This window comes from Trichoplusia ni, chromosome 21 (assembly GCF_003590095.1).
Source record: "Trichoplusia ni isolate ovarian cell line Hi5 chromosome 21, tn1, whole genome shotgun sequence".
Classification (NCBI taxonomy): domain Eukaryota; kingdom Metazoa; phylum Arthropoda; class Insecta; order Lepidoptera; family Noctuidae; genus Trichoplusia; species Trichoplusia ni.
The window spans coordinates 3,015,104-3,035,425 of record NC_039498.1 but is presented as its reverse complement, the minus strand read 5'-3'; the positions used below and the strand labels follow the sequence as shown (position 1 = coordinate 3,035,425).

The 20,322-nt window shown below is 40.7% G+C and overlaps 1 protein-coding gene across 1 annotated transcript in view; it reads right to left on the bottom strand.

The window, feature by feature from the left end:
• LOC113504165 (LIM/homeobox protein Awh) overlaps positions 1–20,052 on the bottom strand; it is a 38,786-nt gene extending 18,734 nt beyond the window's left edge. The window contains exon 1 of the mRNA XM_026886330.1: positions 19,867–20,052. Coding sequence (XP_026742131.1) covers positions 19,867–19,872 — 6 coding nt within the window. The 5' untranslated portion in view covers positions 19,873–20,052. The remainder of the gene's footprint in view (positions 1–19,866) is intronic.
• Positions 20,053–20,322: the final 270 nt, after the last annotated feature.

The window sequence follows — 20,322 nt, the reverse complement described above, 5'->3', positions numbered from 1 at the left end:
GACTTATATACGCTTTTTATGACACTTTTTCTGTTGAGACGAAAGCAGCGAGCTACTCGTGTATAATGACGTTGTTTGATTGCATTTAACGCGTCATTTACGAGGGTTTGTTTGTTCTGCCTTTTTGCCTAAAATTATGTAAATGAGATGCTCCGTTGTCACCCGTTGTGTTTTGGCCAAGACGAGAGTGACCGGGGACTGAGCACCTCAATAAATGTTTCTGATACGTTTAATGGCGTACATTTATAACCGACACTTTTGTGCTCATAAAGATTGACAAAGGTAGGAATCAATAACGGTTATGGTCGGGGTCATAGCTGTGACTTCATACGAACTTCATCAATTGAATAGCGATTGACAGCATGAGAAGCGTCCCAAACTCACGTTGTGTGGCGATTGTGAGCGGAGCGCGAGCCGCGGGCGTGACGCGTCGCGGCGCTGATCATGCAGAACCACTGAGAATTGCAAACAAGGTTTAATTGCGAATTTATGTTTTATAACATTACTGGCAGTTAAAAATAAAGTAAAGTGTTTTAACGAATTAACGAGTTAAGACTTCTTCGGTCACGCGATCCATAATGATTAATGAAGGATATTATGTCTTCGGATTAACAAGTCAGAACAACTATTACGAGGCAGAAATTCAGTCAGCATAACATATAATTGACTGCGTATCATTTACAATAGCTTACACCTCAGATGATGATCTCCACCACTTTTTGCACTAGTTCATCCAAACACAACAATAAAGGCAAACGTATGTGTATAATAGCTGGCCACAATAGAGTTTATAATCCACAAAATAAAATATAATGCAACAGCGTGTCGTAGTGGCGGAGTGGCGGTTGACGGGCGTGACAAGCGTGATCGTGGAGCCCGCTTTGTGTCGCAAACCAAACTGTCCTGCCATTGTCCCGCTTCCTACTATTATCCGGGAATGAGAGGCCTAAAGGTGGCATCACGGCGCCTACGCCATTGTTACCAGCTTACGTTTGCAAATCCGATTTATATTTGAATATAATTGACTTTCGGCCTCGTATCAGGTACCGAGAGCGTGTCTCGTATTGTGTTCGGCTGATCTCAATGGCATTTTTATCAGCTGAACATGATAAATGTATTTGGGAGATTAAGTGTTGTGGGTGGGTGCGCTCGGGCCGCTAGCTATTCACCGCGTGCCTCTCGGAAGTTTACCATTACTAAGAGCTCTGACAGCGGATAACACGTTGTAGGTGCGGTGTTTATACTGCCAACACTACTTACCTACCCGCCGCCGCCAGGCCGCCGTCGCCGGAGAAAAATAAACAAGCTGTTGGATATTCGCAATTCTTATTCGAGAAATCCCTACACAATACGCTCCAAACGAGATACAACGTCGTCGTAATATTTTCCGCAAAAAGCGCTCAATCCTGCCGCTTTCTGAATTGTAATTCTTTCACTCGCTCGTTTTATATTCAAAGAGGAAACAATTTCCAAGTCACGCGGGACAAATCACGCGGAAATTGAAGGCGATTTATTCAAAATATTTGTGCCAACAACTCTTTGTACCAAACTAAATCGTCGACGATTTCAAACGATACTTTTATTATTTGTTTTCGGCTCACGCATCGCGAGGGATCCCGATTTCCTAAACTTTTTTCATCGATCATCAAAAGTCAAAGCTCAAAAGTGTGTTTCAAAAACCAACTGGCTAACAAAAAATCATTGAAAATAAATTATGTGTGCACGTCAGCGATGCGAGAGGTATCTCAGAGATATCTGGTGGTCGCACAAAGCGGCGGCGAGAATGGCGCAGCGGGGGCCGGCCTGCCATAATGGAGAGAGTTTCACACCATTCACGTATCGCCCTCGAGTTTTTTCACTGTGACGGGGGTCACAGGGACCATCCGTCATGAGCCAGACATCCAGGAATACCTATAGGTATGCAAATGTATCCTTATCCGTGCAACTATCTGGGCTCGTTCATGCTTCCGCGAAGCGACCTTCTGCTCGTGTGCTGTAGCATGTAGTAGTGGTAAAACGTGTACGGTAGACATAGCAGTCGGCGGGTCTCGGTCGCTGTCCTGGCGGATGTTTGCTCTCTCGCACAGCTGTGTCACATCACCGTAGACTCTACCCCATTATTTTAAGGCACGATGTCGAGCTATGCGGAGGCGCCGCAGCCGCCGACAGCGGGGCGGGGCTGGGCGTGGCGCCGCGCGCTGTTGCCTTACACGAGTGACGTCACCGATACTGGCGCAAGCCGGTGCCGAGCCGGGCTAGCGCGTGTCTCTAGTGTGTGCGCTGACGTCACCGCCACAAGCACTAATATACTCAAGCACCACTTGCACGAGTCACATCGCCGACTTGTCTCAATACTAACACAACACGCTACGGTTGAATGAGCTTGTTATTGGTTTATGTCACTTTTATAAATGTTAAGAATAACAAACAAAGTTTTGCCCCGGCCAAGAGGTTGAGAAAGATAGGGATAAAATAAATATGTAAAAAAAAACTCAATCATACAAACATTTTAAAAGTAAAAGAAGTTTCTGAGTTGGGCTATAATTACTTAGTAAAATATTGTTGCTCTATAAATGATAAAAATAAAAAGGCTTGAGTATGTTTTTGAAATTTTTTGGAATATACTGCGTTTTTATTTCATCAGTGCCCATGAAAATATTGTACATCACTTCCTTTTACCGACGGCTTCAGCAGGCACGTTACTTACATCTCGTAATGTTTCGCCCTTAAAGTACTTTCCTAAATAAGCAAGCCGATTTAGCCTCACTTGAACTTTGAAGTTATTTTTTCAACATTATATTATTTCAAAAGCAATGACAACAACTTCGAATGAAAACGACTCACTGAGCCATTTTTTTAATGAAATTTTTTAAAATTCTACGGTAAATGAAAAAAATTGCGTCATCCAATGGTTAACAGAGTACGAAGTCAGCAGACGATGAAAAGAAAACACACGAAGTTAGAACCTCCTGCAGAAGAAGCAGATACACGAGTACTTACAAACACATCAAATACGTATCAACTTTTAGTAACATATCATAGGACTCTTTATACTAATAATGTTTTAGAGACATCGTAGACATGCACTAGGTACAGGAAATAAAATACAATATCGTTTATTGCACCCTACGTAACGTCCATTCGTACGTTAAAGAAAAACATTCTAGGGAAGGGAATACTAAAAAGAAAAATCATACCTGAGAGTATTTTAGGGGAGAAACTACGTCAAAGGTTTACGGGCGTATTGAACTCAAGCACCAGGTTATACCATCGATCGAATATAATAAAATTAGAAGTCTTTTAATGTCAGCTTTTAGCTGTGACGAGGTTGCTGTAGTAGATGACAAGACTTTGTGACGTGTACCATAAATTTCCTCAAACAAAATATTCTGAGTAAAATGAAATATTATTAAGTAATATCAAACTCCTTACTAAAACATAAAGCAGAATCTCTACTAATTAATTTTAAAATCCTTAGCTGTTAGTTGGTCAAGCACTACATCATAGTACCATCTTGCCATTATCGTGATGGAATAAAATTCTGTCGAACATGTTTAGTTTTAGACCGTTCATATCTCGTAAGTCATCCCATTTTATACTGCACTCCAGTCTAATTTGGTCAAGTATATTTTTTCACAATTCTGCCTGCTTCACGTTTTCGCTTGTTCACGTTTGTTACCGCCGAGCATACGTGTAAGGTTTTTACTTTATGGAAGTGATCGAGTAAACTCTGCGGTGTATATCCTCCTTCACCTTCGTGTCGCCAAATTTTGGTTCGAAAACTTTTCTGTCAGAATCAAATAAAAATGGTAAAAAGAGCAAGTCTTGAATTCTAAGAACCTTTAGACTTCAAGACTCGCGCGAAGAAGAAAAGTGCACATAGTAGCAGAGAACTTCTTAGTTGCGACAAAAATGTCTAGAAGAAACTTACAAGTGACGAGATACTTATTGAAGTACTAAGTGCTAAGAAATTTGGTGCCTTCGAATTCCAAACTCTTATTCCAAGTATTTTGCCGTCGGCAAGTTTGTCGTACAAAATTAGCCATCTTACTCGAACTGTATCATATCTAGGTATTTCAATAGGCAGTAAACAAAAACCTAGGTCGTGTTTTTAACCCCGCTTCTGTGCAAATAAATAAGTTACATTGTGCATATTTTTTTCAAAAAGCGTTTGTCTCTGCAATAAACTGGTAACGTTTTTGTGAGTGCCGGAAAATCTTTTTTGCAAAACTATGTCAGTTTTAGTATTTCGTATCCGAATGGTTAGAACTTAACCCTATTACTAAGGCCCCGCTGTCTGCCGTCGTTCCTTCTTTCCGCCATCAGGCTGTATCTCATGAATTGTGATTTTTTTACAGATGATTTATTTCTGTTGTCGCTAAAACGAGAAATAATGGATATAAACATAGATTTAATCAACGGTTGTTACGGTTATAAATGTTAACTTATATTATAAATGGTTTTAGTTATAAGTGATAGAACAATTTTTCGACGACCTCCGTGGTCGAGTGGCGTACGCACCGGTTTCAAGGTGTCGCTAGCTCTGAGGTCCCGGGTTCGATCCCCGGTCGGGTCAATGTAAAAATTCACATTTCTACATTGTCTCGGGTCTGGGTATTTGTGGTACCTTCGTTGTATCTGAATTCCATAACACAAGTGCTTTAGCAACTTACTTTGGGTTCAGAACAATGTACGTGATGTTGTCCGCATTTATTATTATTATTATTTATTAATTTTTGTACCTTGGTTTTTCTTTAGACTATTTGTGCTGAAACCTAAGTGTCACGAGTCCGGCTAGAACCGGACCAGTTTTATTATAGATTCAATTTCAGTATAGTGTTATATTACAGATAAATAACAATTTGCGGGTCAAAAAAGAACACTTTCAAGTTGAACTGTTAACTAGCTCTATAACAAAAACATTTAATACCAAAAATAATGGTTATGGAGTTAGTGGTCATTAACTATTTGTCACGGTAAGTCACGCAATGAAGGGCTCGCTATGTTATCAAACAAACCATTTGACTATGCTGCTATTCTGTTAACATTCAGTGATTATTCTCCAAAAAAAAAACAAAACTTTTTACAAAATAATCAAGCGCAATCTAAAATTCTCACATTGTTATGACTCAAACGCATGAATACGATCTTAATTTGGAATCCCGTATTTCTGTTGTTCTCAGCAAACTAAACAGCAGACACGCAGCACACCAGTCGTCTGGTATGAGTTTATTTCGCAATTAGAGTAATGTTTAAATCGCCCGTAACATGGGTACTGTATGTATGCTATGGTTGCATGATTTGCAATTTGGCTGTGAGTTAAGATAAAAGCTTTGCGCTCTTTCCAAAATTGGTTATTTTAGTCTCGGTGCTGGCCGGTGAAGCCGTGGCGCAATCGCGTGTCGCAAGTCGTGCAAACAGCCGACGTCATAACACGTTAATGACTCGTGTAAGGCGCATAAAATCGATAGGCGCCATCCATCCCGCCAGCGCGCCACCACTCGGCGCTCGGCGCTCCGCGGACAGATCTATTACACTATCAAACGTTCCCACATACCTCAATCAGCGTTTCGGAGCGTCGCGGCCACGAGCCTCGCCAATGGCGGCCTATCACAACATATTAAGTAATAAACAGTCCATAAAGGCAAGCAGCCGAGGCCCAGGGCGCGGGCGCACCGCGTACGGCGCTAATTACAAACAATTAGACGCCATGTTGCCGCCCCGCCGCGCCTCCCCCCGCAGCCCCGCACCCCGCCGAGCGGCGCTCGCGCACCTCGTTATTACCCTGTTTATTGCATATTGAAAACAAAAAACAGATCTCCCAAACGGCTATTATAGTTTTGGATGTCCGACTTAATTTCCGAGGCTTGTTTGTGCGGCGCACTGCGCTTGTCCGGACTGATCCCTTGCCTTTTCTACGAGCTCCGAGTCAACCGTTCCACTTTGTTATGATCTCATCAAATTTTATTTATGCGCCGTTGTGATCAAATCGATTCGTCTTTTCTCTCAGCCGTATTAATTAGTTTTGTTTTATGAAAACGTCTAAGCCCCGTCGTTTGGTCGCACAGGACTTGTTAAATGTCCCGGCGCAACGGTCTGATCAATCAAAATACATTTTCATCGACCCACAATTTATGAGTCCTGTTATGCTATAATACCTATACGCTAGAATTAGTCATGAGCGATATAAACTAACAGATGTCTGAACAAACCGGTTTTGTGTGCTGAGAAAATCGGCATCAATTGGTAGTGCTATTTTCCTACTCCAATAAGTATTGTCATTTTTTGCGCGTTATTAGGGAATGTTTGTGTTAATTAACTGAAAAGTTGATATCTCCTCTCAGAAACTTCGTCAAGTTGCAAGTTTTTCATTGGCTTAAAAATAAAAGAAGTAATTAGCCTTATTAAGGTAGTAGACACCATACTCAATACTGTATTAGTAGTTTAGACTTTAGGGGTCTCCAAAATGGAATTACTCACGAAATTCACATTCTTTTTACGGGCAGGAGACCGACCCATCTTGGAGGCCGCCACATATCGCAAGCACTGGTAATAGCCGCGCAACTTCGACAGATTGAATCGAATTGAAAAGTCCTGTTATTCTATATTGAATTCGAGTTTAGACGTTCAATTACAAGATTCTTTAAGATTTTTCAGCCAGAAATCATAAAAGCGTAATATGAAATGAATAAGCCTCAGCCATACCTATTTATAATTTTAAGACTGACTAAGAGATGGCATAAATCAGTGAATTCTTGGGCAAACTTCAGAGGTTTACAAGTGTCGCAGATGCAAGAGTAGCAAAGTGTTGTGGACGGCCGAGTGGTGGAGTGTCGCGAGCAACGCGCGGCAGAGCGCGGCGCGGCGCGGGCAGCGGCCCGGTGCCGGCACATTATAACTGTCGTATAACTCACGAGGTAATAGGAGCGGCACGCCTTGTGCCAACTATTAAATACTATTCACATTTTACGATAATGCCCAATGCCCAACAAACTCTTATTGACGTATAAATTCCGAGCTTTTTTTTCTCTTAGAAAAGACCGAAGGCGCCAGTTGTTTCTCGATATTAATAATGCTATGCTAGTTCTGTTTTTCGGGTTTAATTACGTCCAGGCCGGTGATAGCCGACGATTCGACGCCGGCTCGAATGGGTGGAAAGTAGTAAATTAAACGGTCGGCGAGCCTCTTTTAATATTCATAGCGTTATCAAACAAAATTTTAAACTAATTAAAAGTGGTTTTAATAATTCCGTGGTTATGAATAAGAGCGCCCGAGGCGAGTGGTTCGATTTGTTTGCATTCTGGTGCGCGCGACAGGAAATTGCTTGCGTACGCGCCGCCGCACCGATATATTACCAGGACGGATATCTTTACTAGTTAAAGTAGCATTAGAGCCGGACTAACGGACTTCACTTGTATTTCAAATTTACAAAAAAAAATGTTCCGTGTCCGTAGCAGCGCAAACGTAAGTGTTGACTTATATCGAATTACGCGGATATGTTTTTTGCACGAAGGATGCCGTTGACTTGAAACATACTTTAACTGTTTTAGCCGTGTTTATAATACGACGTTGTTGTCATTTCTTGTGAAATTTATGTTAGGCTTTGCGCAAGTGTCACGAAGATGTGCGGTGCGGTGGCACACGAGCCGGGCGGTGGCGCGGCGGCAGGTGCTAACTGCTCGTGTCATCTTGATAGCGGGCGGCGAGTGATCCCCGCGCTGATAGCACGGTGACGCGGCCCCGACACCTCCCGTACCCGCGACTTATGTTAATGGTAATGTGTCGCTAATTTGCGATTTCCTGATCATGTTTGTTGTCCCTATAAACGAATCGTTTGCATGAAATATTCTTTAATGATTCTGCCGCAGACATTATGATACTATAAAGTGGTTGCGTTATCTTAATGGATATGCAGTAAGTATTAAAAACCATTTTAATGCTAAAATGCGGGTGATAATGTGTTGTGCGGAATCTGATCATTTGTTGTCCAGCCGCGTTAATGGCGTGAGTTTTGTTTCGCGACAGTCGGTGGGTCGGTGGCGGGCGGCGCGGGCGGCGCGGGCTGCGCGGGCGCATCGCTCTGCGGGGGCCGCGCGTGCTTCTCACCTGCCGCCCAGACACACCGTTGCTTATAACAATAACTGTAACCAACCACCTTTATCACAAACAATATTAACACTATTGCCAACTGATGCTATCTCTAGAAAGATAATGAAACTGATGCCCGTCTTCTAAACTTAGTGTTGTCATTATATATTATGACCTAAGACATTCATTTGTATTGCTGGCATGTACATGCACTGTGTTAAAATATGCAATTATTAATAATAGTAAGTACGTTAGCTAAAAGTACGAAAAATAACAAGTAAATCCGTTGCGAATAAACATTGGTTTGTCGAAAGACAAATACCTACTTGCGGTAAGTGACGTATTCGTAACAAGCCACTTTCGTATATTCTAATGAATAAGTCAAAACGAAGAAAGATGCTCATTTTTTTTGCCATCACCCTTGTCACTACACGTAACAAGGTGAATTTCAATGAATGAGGTTTGAACAACTCATCCAGTGTCTTAATGTACATTAATTTATTTTCACTGCAACAGAGTTAAGAATACATTAAATCCCCTCGTGATTGCACACAAATCGAATACAACAAGAATTGTTAAATTCATGTTGAGCTAGTGTAAAACACTGTTTACGATACAGTGACAACTTGATTGATAAAAACTTCAAATGCCGATCAAAATAAATCAAATAATGTAAGATCAATGATTACTATAAAGATACGTTAAAGTGTGAAGATGATAGCATCTGATGAGCGGAGCACGTCGTCCGCGCCTGCGCAGTACGACAGTGCCGCGTAACTTATTAATTGTGTTAGTTCCCATAATTAAGTCATCATCGGCCCAAGCGCTGACTTTTTTCTTTATTATTAACTTTATAAACTCTCTCATTCTTTAAAATTCGAATCGAATAAATTGGTAAAGCTATTCCTTTTTTAATTGCCCCGAGCCCGTGCGGGCCTTTATTTAGTGTGTGTACTATAAAGTTGAGTGTTTAGTGCAGCAGGCGAGTGCCGGCCGCCGTCGCTGGTTCACAGTGAACGCAGCTCCGTTCCTGGCCAGTTAAGCATACAATAGAGCGCATCAAAGGTGCTTCACAACACTAAACAAATTCCAACAAAGTGTTTTATAATTTAAAGAACATTGACAGTCATACCTCCACCAAGTTGCATCCTGAAATATAAGGAGTCGTGGCGCTGTTTTTATTTTTTACATAATAATGTTAATACCTTTATTTGTAGTGGCAAAAGGTCGTCACGGCCGAGGCGGGCGGCGCTCAAAGGCGATACAATGTCAAACGCTTTTAATGTGAAGCCTGTGTCGATATAGCGCAAGACAATGAAGTGGTTACATAAACCGCGGCCGGCCCTCTGTTCTGGCGAAGTGGAGTAGAACAATACTTGACGTCACAAATAGAGAAATAACGCGAATTAATACTGAACAGGTATGTTTGCGCAGCGCTGTTTGAGAGCCGCCAACCTTTATGTACGCTGAAAGTAATTTACACAAGTGACTCGCGCGCACTACAAACAGACGCGCTCGTACATGCCGACAAACACCGGCAGCACTAAATTAAATCTTATCAGTGAGTGCTTAGAGTTGTGAGTTGATTGACATTGGCTTGACGTGGCGCGCTTGATATAGATGTCAGGACGGCGCGGACGTACAGGGGAACGTTTGCGTTTCACACGTGTTCCTCCACAATAACGACCTACATTCTTTCTCTGTATTCTATTTACATTATCAGTAGGTACATTCATACAATAACATTTGTTGAATGTCACCGATGCCGTAGTAAAATCTCAATTAAAGCGCCTCGCTCCACCGATTGGCGCAGGTGTCGCGACTCGCGGCCGCTCTCCTACCTGCCACGCAGCAATCTCTGTCGGTGCGAAATTAATAAAAATCTAAATATATTTGACACATCATGTGTCGAGATGTCATCGTCTATAAATGTTAATAGCCTCAATTTATATAATGGAGAAGCAATGTCTCCTAAACTGGAATAGAGACGTCGACACAAAACTCATTTGAAAACTAATCTTAGTCGCGATCCGCGATGCCAATGTACCTACATGTTACGAAATGCTGAATATTTAAATAAATCATGGTTTACGATAAACCTATACATTATAACAGTATATATTAATAACCACAAATCATTAAGTTCGCAAAACAAGCATAAAATTAGGTTGTTAAACATTAATAGTTACAATGAACTGTATAAGTTGTGAGATAAAGTTATGAACAGAGACACAACATCTGCCTTGATTGATGGATGCGGCTCCTCGTGTCTATGTTGAGCGTAGTTTTCATCTTACAAATATTGAACCTTTATAAAATGAACATTCCATATGAACCATAACGTTAACGGTGAGTAAGATAACCCGGGAGTATAATCCAGTTGCACCTTCGTGCACAAACGCGTTGAAATCGATTTAAGAGTCAGAATGATAAGTGCTTGCAATTAATCTCGTGATTGCGATAATGTCCGAAATACAGCATTTCATACAACAAGCGGTGGTACTAAGTAAGTAATAATAGTAATAACTAAAAAGCAAACACAAGAGCAAGAGGCAATATAAATATATGTGAACGTTAATAAAAGGTGTTCGGGCGCGCGTCCGACGGACACAAATTGATAAATTACACTAAGTTGAACATGGTTAATCCCAACGAAATGAGCACTTACGGCGGGATTACACCGCGCAGCACCCCGGGCGACGACACGGGCGACGCGGCAAGCTGAGCGACGAGCGGAGCGGGCAGCGGAGCGGGCAGCGGAGCGGGGAGCGGGCGGCGCGTGATGCATGGCGCGCATTGTGCTCCGCCGCCGAGCGCATTTGTAACCACCGCAGTGATATACAACGCCTTTATGTAACTCCCATAATAAGTTTATAATGAAAAATGTTATTCTGTAACTGTTCATGCCGCCGTTATAACTCCTCTATTGGTAATGCTCTTGATAAAGTAGCGCGACCTTTTCATTCCACGGACTCGACTAATCTTTTTAAGTTCCATTTCAGTTGAAAATGAATTATGAATATGAACTCTTTTAGGAGTCATTTGCGCTTTGATATACGCCGAGAATTTGGTGTTAGGGAGGCGTTACAATAATTTCATGTTTAAAGATAGTTTATAATATTGAGTCTAAAACAGAAGGTAGTTTTAATAATCCTAACTGCTAATTCATTATTGGCCTATTCTTAATCTTAAAATTACATAATATAGATACGATTACATTTATAACAAACCTTCGATGACTGAATACTGGCTGGTCGTCTTGCTATAATGACGATTACATTAGCATTAACACTGCACAATAGTAGCTGAAGTGAATGCAGACTGATTCCCGTGTCCACACCACAGGATCAATCATATCGACTCTTTGTCACGACCGTATCAAATAAAGCCCTTGACACAACGGAGCTACTTTACGGTTTCTTTAAAGGCGAGACTAGGAATATGGTTTATTTCAAAAGATGTAATTTTTGATGCAATATGTTAATGAGATTTTTAGTTTTGCTTAATTAAATGAAAGTACATTTAGTAATGTTGTAGTAGGAGCTTGTTCTCGCGCTAAATTAGAATAATAATATTACAGTTTTTAATGTCTTGTGCAGGCGCCGCCGGCTCAGCCAACCAAACCCTAGTTATCTCAAGTAGGTACCGGACACCCAACACCATTAGCATGTAAATGATTTAATATATTTATTTCCTCATTTCCTGCCGTAGTAAACGGCATTATTCATGTAAACGAGACTGAAAGTTTATCGAAAATATACTAGTAATACTGTACTAAACCTGTTCAAGTGTTATCCATGTAATGAGTTACCATATCTTACAAGTCTTAAAAAAAATCATTGAATAGCCATTACAAGTTAAGTGTAGGTAATCGTTCAAAGTTCGTTTGACTATTGTAAATCGATTCTAAAATAATTTTGTATCACACATTGTAATAAGTGCTATTACAAGTGTTACAAAAAAATGGAAATTAATGACGGTCGGTATAGAGCGCGTGCGCAGCGGCTGCGACTGCGTGGACAGCGACCCGGTGGTGCTAAATCATGTGAACAAAAAGGCTGGAGTTATTGTTGCCTAAATACCAGGAACCAGGCGAGCCGAGCGCGCCCGAGCCGGCCCGAGTCAGCCCGAGCCGGCCCGAGCGCCCCACGCCCGCACTTTTATTGCCACTTCTAACGATTATCTAGTAATCAATTATTTTCGTATTTGTAACTGCATTGTGTTGCTCTATAACCCACCGTGTTTGAAAGATGACCCAAACCGTATTGTTACATAAATGTTGTTGAGTGTCACGTGGCTATAGCACTCTTGTACAACAATACAGCGCTATTCGTTGACTATAAAATGTAAGTGTTTGTAGTATGTTAACCATATAACATTAGGTATCAGTATAATTGTTTTTCACACTCACCGCCCATATGTCTAACGATGAGCGCGAGCTCGAGGCCGCAGGTGAGATATTTGATGGCTCGAAATCAATAGCGCGGACTATCAAAACATTTTTTGTATCGGAATGGTCGCGGTCAGAATGGAGAGCAACTATTAACGCAACAAGAGACATCATCTCGCGTCTGTTTGATAAAATATTAATAGGGTTGGATTCCTCGCGGGCGCGGACACCGGTGCGGTATGGTGCGCAGAGCCGCCGCGCCGAGCCGCCGCCGCGCCGAGCCCTCGATATTAATCATCGCCGCTCATATTGTTGTATTGATAGATCAGCCACGTGCAGGCCGCGCTAACTAATGCGTTATGCGTCTGCCCGCGGTGAAGGCGGAGGTGTTAAATGTTTACAAGGTGAGAGGTGCCGCCATCTGTCACTGTCTAAACAAACCACTTCGACTACAAACAATAAGAGCGGCCTTTTGTCTGCGATCCGTGTGAGGTGTACACATTCTGAGGACTCCTTGCCTAAGTATCACGAAACCCCTCGACATTATCGAAAGGAAAACCGGTAAGAGGCGAGCCTTAGAGTCGCAACAATTGTGCAAGAGTGTCGAGAGTCAGCTATCGCTGCATTATATATGATTAGATGTTAGTATGATAATATCTCGCGTCATGTAACAACTTGCACAATTTGTGAGCCCTTTGCGTCGGACATGAGCAGTAATCCTGTGCGAGTCTGTGCAGAAAGTGGTCACACCTCGCATGCGCTTCATTTGGCCTTCATGCTCAACGAGTGTAAACAAAGTTACTGTAATTATATTTGTTTGTTCTCTATCCAAATAAGTGAACAACACGATCCACAGAGCGCTCGCCGCGAGCTCTAGTGTGGGAGGACGACGCAACCACGGCTTTGTTCTCACTCCACTGCGGCTGACTTATTATTGGTGCAATTAATTTCGAAAATAAAACTGTCGACGAATATTAGTTACTCTAATAAGCTTTGCCCGAAGGCTGTTTAGATTGTGGAAACGACAAAGACAAAGAAAAACGAACCGATTAATCGTTTAACTTTCGTCTGAAATTAATATGACTTTTAATCATCTCAATAAATCTTGTTCGTAACCGAAGTAATGATTGGTGAGCCTTGCGCAGGTATGTGAGTGGGCTCGTGGCGGTGAGAGGGCACTTATTGTGGCGTTGGTCCGCAACGCACTCGCGCCACGTCCTTTGTGTGGGTTTGTGCACTTTCGGTGCTGTGAAATATATAATTAAGAGTATGGACCATTGTAAGATGTCGTACTTCACATATTAGAACTGCAAGTCATTGGTCAGGAGTTTAGCAGCCTGAGGACATATTAAAAACGATAATTAATACTTTGTCTATTTGGATAAGTTAAAACATAAAAATTCAGGATACTATGGATCGGTAATATCTTATGTTTTTATTCTCGGTTGTATAAATTAGTAGAGTTTTAATGGTGAGCAGCTGCCGGCGCAGTGGGTAATGACAGTAAATTATGATGAGAGACATTTATGTCGGTGGCATGTACTCCACGCGGACAACATTGCCATTTTACTAACATAAGTCAAACAACGTAAATAAATTGCAATGAGTTCGTTATGAGGTTTTAGAGTCCCGTAAGTATAATGCAAAAACAAGAGGTTCACCGGTTCTATTGAAGACATGCGACTAGGCAGAACGTGAAAAACACATTATAAAATATTTTAACTTTATTGCTTTGGGTATTTAATATACTTATTTATACAATTATTATTTTAATCTAAAATTTACTTGACTCCAACTATTTAATTATACCTTCACCTATTCGCTTGTGTTCCTTTTCTTTTGCCCAAAATTAATTCTCTTAAATTAAGTCCCTTCGTACTAAATAAATTAAACAAACTGAAGTTTATCATCCTGAACAATAATTGTGCTACTTCAACTTGGCCAATTATGTTTATAGGTAATAATTAACTAGAACATGGGCATGACATGAGTGAGATCCGCGTTCCGGGAACTATTATTTATAAGTAACTAGACAACACACTAGGGCAATTTTTCTTGTCGCTACTTAAATACTACTAAGCAGATAATATGGCTGAGTTTTGGAAACATTACTCCAGAATCCAGGTTCTCATGAGAATTCAGAACTATTCGAAAGTGGAGGTATACCTCAACTATTACTTTCTGGAACGCTAGTGAATTGGTCAAATCATTACGATTGACCACAAAATAAACAAATAGAGATTTTGATAAGTTTTATAGTTTAACTAGCTGTTGCCCGCGACTTCGTCCGCGTGGTTAGAAGATATAAGTTATGATTTATTTCTACCCTGTTTTTTTACACATTTTCCATTGTATCTTCGCTACTATTAGTGGCAGCGTGATGGTTTATAACCTTAAACCTTCCTCAATAAATGATCTATTGAACACAAAAATAATTTTTCAATTTGAACGAGTAGTTCCTGAGATTAGCGCGTTCAAACAAAAAAACAAACAAACTCTTCAGCTTTATATATTTTCTTATATTCTTTAACATCAGAATCTCTTCTTGAATGGTAAAAAAGCGGGCAGTAATAATAGTAAAATTTTCAATAATTATAATTTTTTCAACAGTTTTTGTCGAAATTTTCTTTTATTCAATTGTTGGTAGGCGTATGTTAAAGCCAGCTGAACAATCACATGTCCGCAAACAACAATTACGCAAGAACTGTCACAAATCGATGGTTCTGCCGATAGCCAAACCTTTTAGGCGTATTATATGTTTGTATGTTACGAGCATGTTGAGTATGTTGGCTTTGTGCGGGCGATGGGTGGCGTCTAACGTCCCACACGCCGAGATTCTGAGATAACGAAATCAGTTAAATTATAACAGACAATGATCTAAACAATAAAGCAATAAGTTTTGCAAGCTTAAACTATCTGTTGTACGTTCAGCCGACTAAAATTTAGTTTTCAGCAGAGCAATCTGTTTTTACTTGAAACCTTACAGTTAAGTAATGTATTCATTATTTTGTAGTGAACAAGATTCTAGTCACCTGGGTACATTTTATAGTTCGTAAATCAATACAGTAAAATTAATATGTTTATAATTTCTAGAAAATTTACATCTAAATTGAAATAAAGATATTAGTATGTCGAGTTGGATAATCGGCAGGTGGCTGGCTGTAGGTATACCCGCGACGTAATACACAAACAAAATAAGCGACGATCATAAAAACCAATGAAACCTACTTCAGAACAGTCACACACGTAGGTACTGACGCATCGTGAACTCGCCTCAAAGTATTCCAATAAAAGATGAACGACAAAAAATAATATTAATATTTTACGAATCAAAGTCCGGAGTTTTTGCTTTTCTTTCGAGGCGTTATATTTTTTACGGCAATGTGTTTGTGACCTCCGAGAGGACAATTGATTAGTGAGGTCCGAGGCTTCGTGTCAGCGTCAAGAGCATCCTTATTTAAATATACGAGCTCTGAGGAGTGCGCTCTAGTTGCCGTCGGCGACGGTTCCGTACGGACGGACAGACGGAGGTATCTGTTTCGAAAGACTCTGATTAAATTATTACCGATTCGAAGAATTAACGGAGAATGATAATTTCTCAGCGATTCTAGCACATTAACGTTTGAATCAGCCTGCGCTAGTACTAATGTACGGAGCGTAGACTGTAGACAGATACGTATTGTCTAGATATAACTAATGGAGCTTTATTTGAGATGTTTGTTTTGCAGCCGCATTGAATGTCTATGAAGTGATGCCGTCTCACCGGATGCTGCACAATGTACCGTTTCTAACATTTGTCTTAGAGGAGAAACTCCCAGAAGCGATACTATCCTACTTTCTACGATCGAGGCACTCGTTAATGGCGAGTGCGCTTGCGCATAAAACATGTCGTTTATTTGCTAGCGCATGGCAGGATTGCTGCTCGAGACAGAGGAATCGGAATCAAAAAGATGTAACAAATTATTCTTTCATTTGTGATATTAGGTGGGTGCAAGTGAATTGGGGATGTTATTGCTGCAAGTATGCAATCTTATGGTTTCGTCACATTGCTGAAGGATCCCAGACGTGCTCGTTGGAGTGAAGGCAGTGGAGCAAGAATCCCTCGCGTCATGGCGACACAAAGCGCGGCGGCCCCTTGCACCCAGCGCCTTGTTTATTCAACAAACAGCCCCGCCTTGGTCCTCGCGCGTCGCTCTTCTCGCCCGCCTCGCCTCGTTCGCCGCGCGTCTAGCGTGTTCACACGACACGCGGCTCCCGGTAGCACATCCCGCGATACCATCTGCGTCGGGATGTTCATTGTCCGTATCACGGACGATCAACGCAACCGTTTCTTTTTTGTTTACACCGATTTGAATGTCACTTTCTTTTTCATTAATTTGTGTCAATTTAGGCAACACTTTGGCGGTGATTACCCGCCGTGATTGTGACGGCCTGTGTCTTTAAAAATGTTGATCGGCTGTCTTTATAGCGCACTTAAAACTTGATTGGATGTATTTTCTAAACAAAACAAGTTTTGTAGACGGCGCTTAGATCCCCGCTACGTGTAGCTGCGTTAGATTGGCGTGACGAGGCTCGCGGCGCGGTGTGCAGAGCGAGTGCCGCGAGAGTGCGGCTCGCGAAGAAGACGTCGCGGTGTGTTGAGCGCTGATACATTCGGATCATTAATATCCGCATTGAGCCGGTGGCAGCGCCGCGGGGCTCCGCGCCCGCCTTAAATAACATATTAGTCTCCAAAGCGGCCGCCGCCATATTTCTCTATATAACGTATAAGTTTTTCGGTAAATCGGAACGTAACGAATCGGCGTCGACGACAGTGGAGGCCGCGACGATTTATCGCGTGCACCCGATTCCACAGTAATCGGATTTGATGGTCTCGGCGGGATTACTGGCCTTGTCTCAGCCGTGATGCATGATCGCCCGCAAACAAACGACCAACGTATTTATTACTTCGATACATTTATTTTGTGTAGCTTTTAACCTTTGTTCGGTACTCGTTTACATCGGTAAGTCCGGTACTTATAGGCTCAACCGCCGAACAGCATCGTTTAATATTAAAATCAGTGGAATAGAGTTGCTCAATTATGATAACGCATTAAAACTGACTAAATAATTATGTAAAATATATTACCTACAATCATAGAATATGCATTAGAAGTACCGCAGTGTTGTTATTGAAGCGTAAGAAAATATAATAATTGAACAAATTGTATTTAACGACGTTGATGTCCAATACTACACTTAGGTTTGTAATAACCAATTTTAGAACAATCAAATAAGAAAATTTAATCATCATCATTTAATAGATCCTGTTTACCTAAATTTAATACTACTAACTGCTCCACACAATGTGAAATGTTAACTGTTAAGCGACTCACGGCAACATCTCGCAGAAACTCTAATAAGTATAACGATTAGAGGTACTCTTGCATGTAGGTAATTAATGTATGCAAATTGTGTAATACCGCTAATGTGAAAGGGTGTCCCTGTTTTAGCGCATGTTAATACACACGGGATTATTTATAACGGCCAATTACTGGGTAGAAGCAGATGTAAAAGGTGCTGCGCTCGTTGATGTCTTTTGTATGCTACGCGGCCACCACGCTCCACAACACGCTACTTGTTACATTTAAAGCTAATTTTTATCAAAATTATACAAAATTGTCTACTTATTTACACGTCTGCGTGTGAACTACTAGTACTGTATTACTATTAGTAAGAATGTGAGAGTCATTCGTACTATATTTGGGTGGTTGAGTTTGCTCTTAAGGCATGGCAATGGCGTCTTTTTAGTAGAGTCATAATCGGAACTTGGGGAGTATACGCTAAAATAAATAAAACTATAACATATTCCAACTTCCTTGATGAGTCTGTTAGTTGAATTATTATATTCACTTGTTTAATTTTTGAGAATAAAGTTTTATTTCGTTAAATTTGAAACAGCAAGTGGTTTATGTTCATTTCGTGTTTTTATTCTTTGTTAAACTATTAAAAATTGTAGTCATAAAAGTTAAGATTTTTTCTATCATTACGTATATTATTTACCATCTTACACACAGGTGGTGTGTTAATAACTGTTGTAATCTTCAAATGAAACATACGTTTATCTATTTAAAGCCCCATGAAAAATAATGGTAATAGTTATAATTTTATATTGCAATTGTTATTGCAAACAAACCATGGGAAATTAAGTTTTAGCTAATTTATTTACGATACTTTTATATCATAACAGTTTGGGTACATAAATGATTCAGAGTAAATAGGTATAAAGTGATGCACTGTAGTTACTATTGCGTCTAATAAACATAATGTGGGCAGTTTGCAATGCAGTTTTTTAGGATTTTTTTGTAGAAATTAATTATTAGATGAACGCAGTAAAGATTTTAATGTACTCAAAAGATTTATACTCCTATCTGAAAGTTTTTTTTTTCATGTATTTGCTTCATAGAGTCGTTGACTTTTCTTTGTGGAATAAAGCTTTTTGGGCGTCACCCCGAGTTCAGTAATTAATAACATATTAGAATCATTTAAAAGGTTGGTACAACATACTAGTAATTCAAAAAATAGCACGAAATTTTATTAAGAATAGGATTCTGCATCGAACAAAAATATTTTATAATAGTTTTTCTACGATAGGTCCGTAATTAAGACTGAAAATTGTAATTACCATTTTGTACAGTTTTAGATTAATATTTTAATCAACATTATTCTTCGTTTTATTTATAAATTAAAATTCAGAGGTAATAACCGTCAATGACCGCCATAGTTAACTACTTTGGGCCTACGGTTAAGAGTTGCGTGTTGTATCAAAGACATTTCCTTTTACAAATGTGCCTATGTGTTAAGTTATACTATTGCATGGTGCATTGATGAATCTCATGCTGCTACAAAAAAAAATGCCTTTAAGAAAAAAAGAAAGAATTCAGCGTACTTCTTGCTTTTCAACAAAATTAAAATATAAAATAACGGTACACTTAAAACTAAATTTATACTAATCTAATTTTATAATGACAAGTTTCCGTTGATTTTTCATTCGTCAATAACATGTATTTTTAGAGACAAGTTCATTAGTATTTATCATTATAGCATTTTGTGGGCGGATTAAATTGGCATATTCTTCAAATTAGGTAGTGCATATATGTGTAATTGTATACTTTATTGGAACATTCTAATTTATGACACAGTATGATTGGGTCTAGTGTACGCTTCGAGTTGTTGCGAACTTTAAGTCATCAAATAATTTTTTTAACAAACATTTGATTGATTTACTATGAATTGATTTGCTTAATACTAAACATATACACATGAATTACATTCAGAAAACCTGGTAGAGTTAAGAGAACCTCTGTTAGAGCCGGTAGAGATTCAGCGGTAAGGACCAAAAATCTTACCTTCATCTCCAGCTTGACACCCAACACTTTGATAGCTATTATCTGGTGCAGTTCACAAAACAAAACATAAACATGTGCGAGGCACCGCGATACAACTGTCAGCACATATGGGCCGCGCACTGAGCGACACGCGAGCGTCCGGCGGGTGCGCGCGCGCCCGGTCTCCGCGATACTAGCGCGCGGCGACGGCGGCGCCCGCGACCTCCGCCCCGCCCGGCCCCGCCTGCTCCGCAGCCTGCCATTGGCGAGCGGCGGCCGCGCCCCGCCCCGGCGCACACACACGCCGCTCACGCCCTCAACAACCGCTGCTCCCCGCGCTCCACCAGCCTCCTCCCCTTTCACTTCGCTATGTAAAGGTGTTCGATGGCTCGCTGGGCGCCGCGAAAAATGATCCCCACTGAATTAATAGTAGGTACGGGTCCGCGCAATAAAATATTGCGAACCGGCTTTCGCGTG